Below are 12,832 nucleotides of genomic sequence, written 5' to 3'. Positions count from 1 at the left end.
TAGCAGTTTGTGGTCATCGCTATGGGCAGTCAAGCTACCACCAAAGATCAAAAAAATTCTGGGGAGACTGGCAAGAAGTTCGATCCCGCCAGCAGATGTACTTGTACACAGAAATATGAGTGTTTCTGAGGCCTGCAAACTTTATGGCGCCCGTGAGACATACGATGTTGGATTGCACTAACATCCGGTGTACTTGGGCACTATCGGACGAGGACTTAGTCCAGAAGATGTGTCAACACAGCAACGATGGCCCACGGCAGTGGCTGTTCGCCCTGAATGAAGCTCTGTATTTAGAGCAATTTACGTTGATGGCAGTCACACTATGGGCTGTTTGGAGTGCAAAGAGGAAAGCAGTCTATGAGAATATCCACCAATCTCCTTTGTCTACACATCTATTCATTCAGCGATATATTTCCAAGTTCCAGACCCAGTCAAAGGCTCTGCCGACGAGAACGAGTGGCCAGACACAGAGACCGAAGCAATGGCTGAAGCCCCCGCACAATATGTCGAAGCTCAATGTGGATGCAGCAGTTGTAGAGAGGCGAGGGGTCGGAACCATTGCCGCAATAGCCAGAGATGAGTCAGGGGCGTTCTTGGGGGCGTCAACGTTGGGCTTCACAGCGATCACCAACCCTTCAACCTTAGAAGCGCTGGTAGTGAGGGAGGTGTTGGCACTGTCGGAAGATCTCCAACTTCAGTCGATCCACGTAGCCTCTGATTGCAAGGAGGTGATAGACAGTATAAAGCAGAAGAACGGAGCAGAATATGAGGCGATTGTGCATGAAATCATAAACTACTCTACTAGTTTTAATTCTTGTAATTTCGTTCATGAGTTTAGGAGCTCCAATATGGAGGCTCACAATTTAGCAAAGCATGCTTTGAAATTAGGGATGGGCCGCCGTGTGTGGTTAGGCCACCCCAGGAACCTCTCTTTCGTCCCGGTTCAACTGATGACAACGTAATAAAGTTTTGCGAATTGTCAAAAAAAAAACAAGGATAATCGGCAAATTAAGAACTGAAACACTCGGAATGTAGATACACACAACTAATAGGTTCCATATATATTCACCTGTCAAAAAAAAGGTTCCATATATTCTGTAGCTGCTAGCACCAGGTATTCGGCAAATTAAGAACTGAAACACTCGGAATAGGCATCACTCTGGTCAAATACGTACAACATATTGCTGATCGAGACAATCACACTATTAACTAATACACACGCACTGTTTCGGAGAAGAAAATCTTTAATCCTCTGCTTAATATATAAATCTATACATGATCTTTCCGTTAACAAATGGACAAATATCTTGTTAGAACATTTTACAACTTCTGAATCCCTAGTTCAACATCAGCATCTGCTAGCCAGCTACTGGTCAGATCTTATTCACACTCGCATAATAATTAACATACAGCTGGGTGAAGACATAAAGCAATCAATTAAATTAGTGCAAGAGTTAGCTTCTAGCACTAGTACATCATAGTATGAACTATGACTGGTGCTATTTGGAGTGTACAACCAGCCTCTTTGCAACCAACCGGATGCCGGCATTTTGCTGGTAGTCATATATTTCCAGCGAGAAGAACGCATCCAGCCTGTTCCCCCGAACAAACAGGATGTCCATTTCCGCGGCATCTACCTTGCTAAAAGCAAGCTTCTGAATGTTGCCGCTGGGCTCTTTCTGGTATATGTCTGTCGAGTAGGGGGAAGCACTGCTGCTGGGAGTGGTAGGGATGCTGCAGAAGCAATTCAACATTACAAATCAGATATGTGAGGTGGCAAATCAAAGACCAGAGATGGAAAGGGGGCCAGGGCTCACTTGAGGCGAACGGTTGGACGATTCACATAACCGTACTTCTTTATCAGGGGTCTCCACTCGGAAGTGGTACCAGACTCTTGTAAAAATCTCTGGGCCTGATTATCACAGAATTCTAGAACTTTGCTTAGATTCTCAGGGATATCAACCACCATGTTCAACTTTGGACGACCTGCAGTGTCTAGGAACTTTGTACCAACTCCAAACTGGACTTTCAAGCCAGCGCAGCAAAGGTGTAGTGGACTATCTTTGTGCGTGATCAATGTTCTCCGATTAAATTGGTAAGAAGGGGTAGTAAAAATCTTGATGCACTCAGTTGATACATCATCTGGCTCAAGGAACCCAGAATGACCACTGAAACTCGCATCCATCTGCATAGAAGCATCTAATTTCATCTCCTCCATGTGGGATATCAAGTCACTGGATTCCCCGTTCATTGCAGGATCAACTGATTCTTGATTATCTTGATCTGTAGTGAAACCATTGACTTGAGAAACAGTACGTTGTCGTTTCGAAGAATCAGGTGATGTGTTTGCTTCAAGATTCTTCACCTCAGGAGAAGTAGCTCCATCACTTTTGCTTCTTGTAATTGCACCCACAAGGTTCTCAACAATAAGCACTTCCGGAAAACTTGCCTCCTGTTAGCAGGATTTCAGGATTTAATCAATTGATTATCTTGAAATATCAAATAGATTAATGGAGTCTAGAAACATGTCATAAATAGGATGCTTCATCGGTTCTTTATTCTCCTAGTTGGTACTCCCTCTGTCCCTATCACAACATGGCGCACACATATTTCGAGGTTCAACTTTGACCAATAAAACATGTGATATGTCAAAAAAATTATACCATCGAATTCGTACAAAAGCGTAGTTTCAAATGATACAGTTTTTGTAACATATGATTAATATATTATTGATGAAAATGATGGTCAAAGTTTAATCACGGAAAACGAGGGAGTACTATTTCTACCGTAATTCAAGATCTTGAAGTACAATGATGGTTTTCTTTGTTTTGCAGAAAAATAACAACTGCAATTATCAAAACAGGGAACATATTAAGAAAATGAAAGATGTGTTATACGTTGATGATGCTCCTGCCATTGATACAAGGTCTATATTGCAATAGTTAAATCTCAACAGTCCGTTGAAGCTACTCCAGATGACCAATGGATGAAAAAATGGCAGGAAAAACCACCACAGTAATTTCAGGGAAACAAAAGTAGCAGAAGGTAACCATCCAGCTAGTACAAAAAAATTGTATAAATGTTTCATGAAGGTCATCTGAATAATAGGCAGTTAAGCAATCATACCAGGAACAACACTGTAGCACAATATTTGAGAACTTCAAGGTTCATCCTGACATCATCCAGGCTCCTGTAGATAGATTTCAAAGCAATTTAATACAAGATTATTCACTACAGTTTCATGTAAGAAATAAAAAATTGCAGGAAATAATAATATCAACTTGTAGCTATTACTTGGTAGTTCATGATATTTCCTTGCAGAAGGGAATGCAAATCAAACTTGATAAGAAACTGAGCAAACGTTGGGCACAATCATGAGCGCAATGAGCAACAAATGTAATTCACACGAACCAAGATAGCTGTTTGCAACAATCAATTTGTACTAAGAGTCTAAGAGTAACAATTGATGGACTGGGCAACATATAATTGTGACATCTCTTGAACTCCACATGTTGTACCTATAAAGAAGAATCATGTAATAGTCTTTGCCTTTTAGGAGATACTGATTTTCAGATGAGACACCTAAGATGGGATGGGGCAAAAACCAGGTTGGATTGGATCTGGGTATACTAAGTGACATGATGCTGCCAAGACATATAATGGGCTGGGTCACATATAATTGTGACATCTCCTCTGCTCAGCATGATACATCTGTAAATAAGAATCATCATAGATCATGTAATAGTTTATTAGGAGAAACTAATTTTCAGACAAGCATCTAATATGGGAAGGGACGAAAATCGGGGGTGGATATGATCTGGGTATCCTAAGTTACATCATGCTGCAAGACATATTAGATAGTTATAGGAAATCAAACGAGGCATCGTACAACAAAATTTCTTGCATCACACTATCCCGACATCCCAAGTAGCAGCATGCAAGATATGCTAATCTGAGCAACATGACAAGGTCAACGAACAATGGATAGCAACCTAGCAAGGCATGTTCCAGATGTGTGTGTGTGCTACACAAGTGGGCAAAGGTGACAATTAGTTGCAACAAAGCATTCAGAATTCAGACGAAATTGTAACTTCTGGATTAATGTAACATCTACCTGTGCTTTTGCCTCCCTAGACCGAAGTAATTTGCCAAGCTTGCCATCTGTGGATACAATAGACAAGATAAGAACATATGAATATTCCTTGTTGCAGTAAGGAACTGTCCTGAAAACTTTCAGTAAAGCTGGAAACGCCATATGTTTTTCAGCTCGAGTGAAAACTCAATTGTCCATATGATCAATCCTCATCTAAATCAAAACCTCCTTTTACAAACTATACGTGACTCTACATCAACACAAGCTTGTGTACCTTCATGTCTCCTGCTCTCCTTCCAAACCGCTGGGTAAGCAGAGGTAGTGTGTCGATCATCCCTTTCGGCTCCGGAGGTGTCCGGCCAATCTCCGTGAACGCTTCTCTTATTCTTGGCACATCAAACCTCACGATGTTGTGCCCGGCCCAAACCCTCCCTGTACGAAATTAGCAAGATTGTTATCGTGAGAACTTTCACAGGGAACAGCTTAAAAAGCAGACATTCAGGTTCAGACCTAAACAAAGATGATGCTTCTAACTTCCGCTTGTGTGGATTTCATTTATGTATGATCCTACAGCAATTATACGGAAAAAAAACCGCACAATGTTTGCACCTATGTTCCATTTCCTTAGAATATGCATGCATTTCTACCGACATCCTTGCATCTGAGAAAGGTTACAGAGGTCTTCAGTTACAAGCTATAGGCAGCAAGAACTGCAACCTCATTCACTAGTCATAAATTAAAGAACTGTCTAACTGCATAAGAGGCATCATTGCTAACCGGCTCCTGCAACACTCCACGAATTCACGCACACACTACCGTAGAGGTCTATTGCCATGAAAGCGCGCTGATGGTGTCCCCTTTCCATAAGTCCTATGGGGAGAAATGAGCGTAGTAAACAGGAAGACCTGCCATTCATTCAGAGATTGGGTGAAGAAATTCAGATAGTGCCCAGCCTAGCTACTGCTGCTGTTGCTGTTATTGTTGTTGTTGACCTTAATTAAATTCCGACCGGGCTCCTTCCCCGTTAGACTTACTAATCATTATTATTAATTAGCAAGTCCTTTTTTTTGCGGGGATTAATTAGCAAGTCTTTGGCGTGTAGGAGCCAAGAACCAGCTCCCGGTGTTGAAGCAAACAAACAAAAAACTAGAAGGCGCGGGCGCTCACCGTGCAGGAGGTCGTAGACCTTGTCGGCGACGTCGCGGAAGCACGGCGCGGCGGCGACGGCGTCGCGCGTGATGCCGTTGCAGCGCACGGAGGCGGCGGAGACGACGCCGAGGTCGGCGGGGCGCACGAGCGTGGCGTAGCAGACGACCTCGACGAGGCGGCGCGGGCACACCAGGATGGCCCCGAACTCGAGCAGCGCGTAGCCCTGCCCGGCCCGCTGCGGCACCGACGTCTCCAGGTCGAAGAAGGCGATCTCGGCGCCCCCCGCCTGCGGCCCCGCCGTCGACCCCTCCTCCACCGCAGCTGCAGCCGCAGACGCCGTCTCCATTTGGGACCCTTCGGTAGATTCCAACTTTCCAAGGGAAGAAGGGCAGGGGCAGGTGGTTGATGGAGGCGGCCTCGGGTGGGCAAGCGCCGGATAAATAGGAGGAGGCGGCGGCAGCTCGGGCGAGGGCTTGCGTGGGAGGTGGGGGTGGAAGGAAGGTGGCGTGACGGGAGCGGCGGCGATGGGGTTGAGGAGGAGAGGTGTCGGAGGAAGAAATGCCGCGGTGGCGGTGCCGTGGAGGTGGGGGACGGGATAGGAGTTCGGGTTGGATTTGGGTTTGCTCAAGCAAAACCAAAGTCTTCCTTTCCTCTCTTTTTTTTCGGGAAAGAGTGCTGGTTACTTGTTGGACGGGAAAAGTTACCTAAATTTAAATTTGATTTCTCCTCTGATAAATCTACTTTACCACTCTGGGTCATTGGAGGAAAATAAATAACTGATAGAAATTCATGTTTCTTTGTTTTGTCTTGAACAATACAAACACAAATCCTCATATACAAGCATGTATAACTCAGTCCTATGAATGTAGCACGCACACCTCACTCCTATAAGCACCATCGAGATATTGAACCGACACCACATCTTGAGGTTGATGAAGTCGTCATAGACACCTTTGTAATCGACTGAAACATAAATCGCCACAAGGCTTGAAATAAATTTAAGAGAATATGTTCACCAATTTGAAATTTAGAATTTGAACCTTGGTGGATTGGTTCCACCACAAAAAAACTAACCATCTGATTCCTAACTAACGTGCATCATCGAGGATTTGCATATTTCTGACGTTCAGAGTTGGATGTAGGAGCCGCCGTGCCATGGCTGATTTTTTTGAGAGAGGGTGAATTTTACTAACTTAGAATGAAGCATCAAGTGGATACAAAACACAAAAAGCACACGTCCGACTACTTCATATCCTGAATGCACACAACCAACTCCAACACACACACAAAACACCGGGAAATAGTAAAGTCATACAAGACCAAAGCTATACCTAAGCGGGTAAAAAGGAAAAAAAACTAAAAGCGATTGACAAACTACTACAACCATATCCATACCAACCATTTTCTGGCACCACAAGGACAACGAGGTTCTTCAAAAGCAACGCCTTCATGAAGGAAACGACGCTCAAGCCGCTGTTATCGGATCCAACTACCAAAGGCCAGATTCTAGGTTTTCATGCCGAAGAATGAGTCTGAGCATATCCGAGCAATGCCTTCAACAAGGTAGCGACACAAAAAACATCGTCAATGCCACTACACTAGTCAGACCTAGGTTTTACACCCCGGAGCTTGAGAAGCACCATCAAGTCGAAGAAGATCATGTGTTGTCTGACACCACTTTTTCACCATTCCAACAACTACATGAGGTGGACTTAACACTGTCACCATTGCACAACCATACCCTCAGCGTCAAGTTGTCGTTCATAGATTACATCTCATCGTTGAAGGTAAACTGGTCGAAGTGAGAACCGCCAAAACTAACATAGGAGCCTTCTGGCTGCACCCTGCAACGCTGTCAGTTCACGTTGTCGCTCAACAATGACTTGCAGACTGCCCTCCACAACAAAGACAGAGAAACTCCGGTCCGACTGGGATGCAGCCAGCCGGACCCGATCGCCGTCAGATCTAGGTGACACAGGTAGCGAAACAGTAGTTCATCGGGACCAACCATCTGCCGCCATCTTTGGAAGGGGACAGCGCTGGCACTAGGCGCGGCTCCCGAGCAGGTCCACGTAGCCGGGAGTGGACGCCATGCCACCAGCTTGACGAGGAGACGGCCATCGGGAGCAGCCGCCTTATCCACGCCAGACCGGGCCGCTTTAGTTCCAGATCGAGGGAATCAACGGTCGTCCGTCGCTGCCAACCGTGGTCATAGCCAGCATCAGCCATGGGCGCTACCGCTATCCCGCCATTGACGTAGCATGCCAAGAGACGTTGTCGAGCTAGAACCCGTATTCCACGCACATTGACAGAGGGACGCAACCCCCCCCCCCCCTCGCCATCAGCTGCGTGCGCTTTGCCATCAGCGTCCTCTACTAGTGGCATGGAGGAATAAGATGTTAGAGTTAACCTTGTTGTATGGGTGATTAATTTGTTTAGTTAGTTGAGATAGTCCTGGTTAAGATAGAGAGGGTGCATGTGCGGGCATCTATCAGATGTTGCATGCATGTATACCGTTGCTTGAACAAGCTCCATAGCTGTTAGATAGGCTCAGATGTGGACCGAGTATTCAGCTAGGAAGGAGGGTGCCGGCCGAATCATGGGGCGTTGCCAAGAGGTTGTTACTCGTGGCCTAAGCTGCCGGCTAGTGGAGAGGAGATCAGCAGTAGTATAGTACGTGTGTGCCTCTATTTAAGTGTTGTAAATTAATGAGAAAAGTGTGGTCGTGAGGGCTAGAGCAAACAATGTAGCGCTTGTGTGACCAAGGAGGAGAGCCTCTTGGCAAAGCTAGTTGGCTTCCTTCCCTGGTACATGCGTGCGTGCGTGTGTGTTTCTCGGTTTCTTCCTTGATGTGTGTTCTTGATAGAAACAAGAGGAAGAGAGAGTTGTGTGAGGTAGGAGAAGAGCGGCACTGCAACGAGGCAACGCCAACAATTGGCATCAGAGCCAGGTCGATCCGAGGCGACGGTGGCGGCGCGGCGGACTCCATGTGAGGGGGACGTTGGCGGCGCAAGGTGAACGCCGTTGGCGGCGTGATGCTGCTAGCGGCCGGTGCGTGTCTCCATCATCGTCAAGCTGCGTCACGAGCGATGGAGAGGGGTGTGCTGCCTGGTAAGTTGCGGCATTGGCGGCAAGGAGGTGATGGCCATGGAGCGGAGGCCATTGCCACGAGGAGTTCCATGTCCGAGTCGGCGACGAGGTGCGTCATTGTCGGCAACATGGAGGCGAGTCACCGGCGACAACATGGAGGCGAGTCACCGGCGAGTTGCGGCACCGGTGGCGAACATGGAGGTGAGTCACCGGCGAGTTGCGGCACCGGTGATGAACATGGAGGCGAGTCACCGATGCGACACCAGTGGCAAACATGCGGTAGCGAGCGTGTCGCGGTGGCACACTCTTTGTGAATGTGTAGAAGGTATGTACCTCGTCGAAGCCAGCGGCGACGGTGGCAATCGGCTTGACAAGATGGCATTCGCGGCTGTCTCCGTGTTGCACCGACGACATCGGCGACCTGTTGGGGAACGAAGTAATTTCAAAACAATTCCTACGCACACGCAAGATCATGGTGATGCATAGCAACGAGAGGGGAGAGTGCGTCCACGTACCCTCGTAGACCGAAAGCGGAAGCGTTAGCACAACGCGGTTGATGTAGTCGTACGTCTTCACGACCCGACCGATCAAGTACCGAACGCACGGCACCTCCGAGTTCAGCACACGTTCAACTCGATGACGTCCCTCGAACTCCGATCCAGCCGAGCTTTGAGGGAGAGTTCCGTCAGCACGACGGCGTGGTGACGATGATGATGTTCTACCGACGCAGGGCTTCGCCTAAGCACCGCTATGATATGACCGAGGTGGATTATGGTGGAGGGGGGCACCGCACACGGCTAAGAGATCCAAGGGATCAATTGTTGTCTCTAGGGGGTGCCTCCCTCCCCGTATATAAAGGAGTGGAGGAGGGGGAGGGGGCCAGCCACCCTTGGCGCGCCCCATGAGGAATCCTACTCCCACCGGGAGTAGGACTCCCCCCCTTCCATGTTGGAGTAGGAGAGGAGAGGGAAGGGGAGAGAGGGGAAAGGAAAAGGGGGGGCGCCGCCCCCCCCCCCCTCCTTGTCCAATTCTGACTTGGGGGGTGTGACGCCCCCGATTTGACCGTACACTAATCATGCACGCAAATGTGTACGATCATGATCAGGGACTCACGGGAAGATATCACAACACAACTCTAAAACATAAATAAGTCATACAAGCATCATAATACAAGCCAGGGGCCTCGAGGGCTCGAATACAAGTGCTCGATCACAGACGAGTCAGCGGAAGCAACAATATCTGAGTACAGACATAAGTTAAACAAGTTTGCCTTAAGAAGGCTAGCACAAACTGGGATACAGATCGAACGAGGCGCAGGCCTCCTGCCTGGGATCCTCCTAACTACTCCTGGTCGTCGTCAGCGGACTGCACGTAGTAGTAGGCACCTCCAGTGTCATAGGAGTCGTCGTCGACGGTAGCGTCTGGCTCCTGGACTCCAGCATCTGGTTGCGACAAACAGATAGAAAGGAAAGGGGGAAAAGAGGGAGAGAAGCAACCGTGAGTACTCATCCAAAGTACTCGCAAGCAAGGAGCTACACTACATATGCATGGGTATATGTGTAAAGGGGCATATCAGTGGACTGAACTGCAGAATGCCAGAATAAGAGGGGGGATAGCTAGTCCTGTCGAAGACTACGCTTCTGGCCATCTCCATCTTGCAGCATGTAGAAGAGAGTAGATTGAAGTCCTCCAAGTAGCATCGCATAGCATAATCCTACCTGGCGATCCCCTCCTCGTCGCCCTGTTAGAGAGCGATCACCGGGATGTATCTGGCACTTGGAAGGGTGTATTTTATTCAGTATCTGATTCTAGTTGTCATAAGGTCAAGGTACAACTCCGGGTCGTCCTTTTACCGAGGGACACGGCTATTCGAATAGATAAACTTCCCTGCAGGGGTGCACCACATAACCCAACACGCTCGATCCCATTTGGCCGGACACACTTTTCTGGGTCATGCCCGGCCTCGTAAGATCAACGCGTCGCAGCCCCACCTAGGCACAACAGAGAGGTCAGCACGCCGGTCTAACCCTATGCGCGCAGGGGTCTGGGCCCATCGCCCTATGCACACCTGCACGTTGCGTACGCGGCCGGAAGCAGACCTAGCCTAGTGGCGTTCCAGTCCAATCCGGCGCGCGCCACTCAGTCGCTGACGTCACGAAGGCTTCGGCTGATACCACGACGCCGGGATACCCATAACTACTCCCGCGTAGATGGTTAGTGCGTATAGACCAAATGGCCAGACTCAGATCAAATACCAAGAACTCGTTAAGCGTGTTATGTCGAAGTAACCGCGGACGCCGTCCAGGGCCAGGCCCACCTCTCACCTAGGCGGTCTCAACCTGCCCTGTCGCTCCGCCACAAAGATCCACTTGCGGGTACTCCTACGAGCCGACCCGACTTTAGTCATCACATGTGTCATGCATATAGTATATAAGTATATACCCGTGACCACCGCCCAGGTGATCACGGCCCGATAGTATAGCACAGCAGACGGACAAGAATGTAGGGCCACTGATGAAAAACTAGCATCCTATACTAAGCATGTAGGATTGCAGGTAAAGGTAACAACAGTAGTAGCAAGGATAGGCTATGCATCAGGATAGGATATCGGAAAGCAGTAACATGCTACACTACTCTAATGCAAGCAGTATAGAGAAGAATAGGCGATATCTGGTGATCAAGGGGGGGCTTGCCTGGAAGGTCAGCCGAGAAGGAGGGGTCGTCAACACCGTAGTCGTACTGGGTAGCGGCGGCGTCGGTCTCGGTGTCTAGCGAGAGAGAAGGAGGGGGAGAGAAACAATAAATTCACGGCAATAATGCAAACAATATGCATGACATGTCTAAATGGTATGCCGAGGTGCTCTACTGCCTAACTAAATGATTTAGTTGATTTAGGAATTTATTTGGATTTATCTAATTAAAGTTGGGCACTATTCATTTACTGAAAACGGTCTAAAAGTTCCATGTTCATATAGCTACGGGCATCTAATAGGAATACGGAGGGCGTACTTGGGTTCGTATCGAAATTCTAAGCAAGTTTCATATATAAATTATTTTCATCGGAGTTACGGATTATTTAATATGATTTTCTAAAGTTTATATTAATTTCTGGATTTTATTTAATTAATTAAAACAACATTAACCGAAACAGCAGCAGGGTGACGTCAGCATGATGTCACTGTGACGTCAGGACCAGTGGGTCCCACCTGTCATAGGCTGTTTAGCTAATTAGTGGTTAACTAATTAATTAATACCTAATTAAACTAATAACTAAATTAGATTAACCTAATCAGGGTTAATTAACTTAATTAATTTAGTTAATTAATTAATTAATTAATTACTTTAATTATTATTTATTATTATTATTAACTCCTTTATTTTTTTAACGTTCTCAGGGGGGTGTGGGGCCCTTAGTCAGTGGCCCAGAGGGCCACCGCGGGGCGGGTGCTAGTGGGTAACGGGCGCAGGGCGCGTGGGCGCCAGCGCCAGCAGAGGGCGTAGCCCGGCATGGCGGGGCGAGGCTCGCCGGCCGGCCGCGGCAGGCGGAGGCGGGGGGCGAGCGACAGCGTGCGGCGGCTTGGCCGGAGCAGAGCCGCAGCAGGGGACGGGCAGCGGCGGCCACGCGCGGCCACGGGCGCGTGCGGGGGCGAGGGTGCAGGGCGAATGGACGGCGTGCGAGGCCACCGCGGGCGGGCGGCTGTGGGCGCACGCGACGGCACGCCGGGCGAGGCGAGGCCGCGGTGAGCGCGGTCGGTGCGCGTACAGGCGATGGTCAGGGGCGTGCGAGCGCGTACAGGGACGAGGGGAGAGAAGAGGCCGGGGGCCTCACCGGCGTTCGTGGGGTCTGGGCAGCGGGCTCGGAGAGGGGGACGAGGAAGGGGCGGCGTTCCGGTCGCCGGCGTCGAGTGCGGCGGGGTGACGGGGTCGAGGGCGCGGCGCCGGAACGGCGGCCTCGGCTCGGGACGACGAGGAGGTGAGGAGGCGAGGGGCTTCAGCGAGGTGGTGGTGGCGACGGGCGACGCGGTCGTCGCGGCGATGGGGGCGATTTGGGGGCGAGGTGAGGCAGCGGCGGCGGGGTCGAGCCCTCCCCGATCCAGATCGAGGGGAGAGGGGAGTGAACGTGGGGGAGGGCGAGTGGGGAGTGGGGAGTGGGTGCGGGGGCTTAGTCAACGGGTCTGCAACATTCAGATCCGTATGTATCTTGCAAATCTCTATGTCTCCCACCTGGACTTGATCCCGTATGGAGTTGAAGCGTCTCTTGATGTGTTTGGTTCTCTTGTGAAATCTGGATTCCTTTGCCAAAGCAATTGCACCAGTATTGTCACAAAAGATTTTCATTGGACCCAATGCACTAGGTATGACACCTAGATCGGATATGAACTCCTTCATCCACACTCCTTCATTTGCTGCTCCCGAAGCAGCTATGTACTCCGCTTCACATGTAGATCCCGCTACGACGCTTTGTTTAGAACTGCACCAACTGACAGCTCCACCGTTTAA

At 49.0% G+C, this 12,832-nt stretch overlaps 1 protein-coding gene across 1 annotated transcript; it reads right to left on the bottom strand.

Moving 5' to 3' along the window:
- Positions 1–1,226: 1,226 nt before the first annotated feature.
- On the bottom strand, positions 1,227–5,892 carry LOC109768205 (protein NEN1). Its single transcript, XM_020326947.4, has 6 exons — positions 5,261–5,892; positions 4,368–4,525; positions 4,115–4,161; positions 3,127–3,190; positions 1,818–2,452; positions 1,227–1,734 (listed from the first exon to the last, which is right to left on the bottom strand). Exons 1-6 carry the CDS (start codon positions 5,586–5,588, stop codon positions 1,500–1,502), a joined length of 1,467 nt encoding a protein of 488 aa, XP_020182536.1. The 5' UTR covers positions 5,589–5,892; the 3' UTR covers positions 1,227–1,499.
- Positions 5,893–12,832: the final 6,940 nt, after the last annotated feature.

The sequence above is a fragment of the Aegilops tauschii genome, chromosome 5, assembly GCF_002575655.3.
Source record: "Aegilops tauschii subsp. strangulata cultivar AL8/78 chromosome 5, Aet v6.0, whole genome shotgun sequence".
NCBI lineage: Eukaryota > Viridiplantae > Streptophyta > Magnoliopsida > Poales > Poaceae > Aegilops > Aegilops tauschii.
Note: the sequence above shows the minus strand (reverse complement) of the source record. Positions and strands in the feature narration are given on the sequence as shown.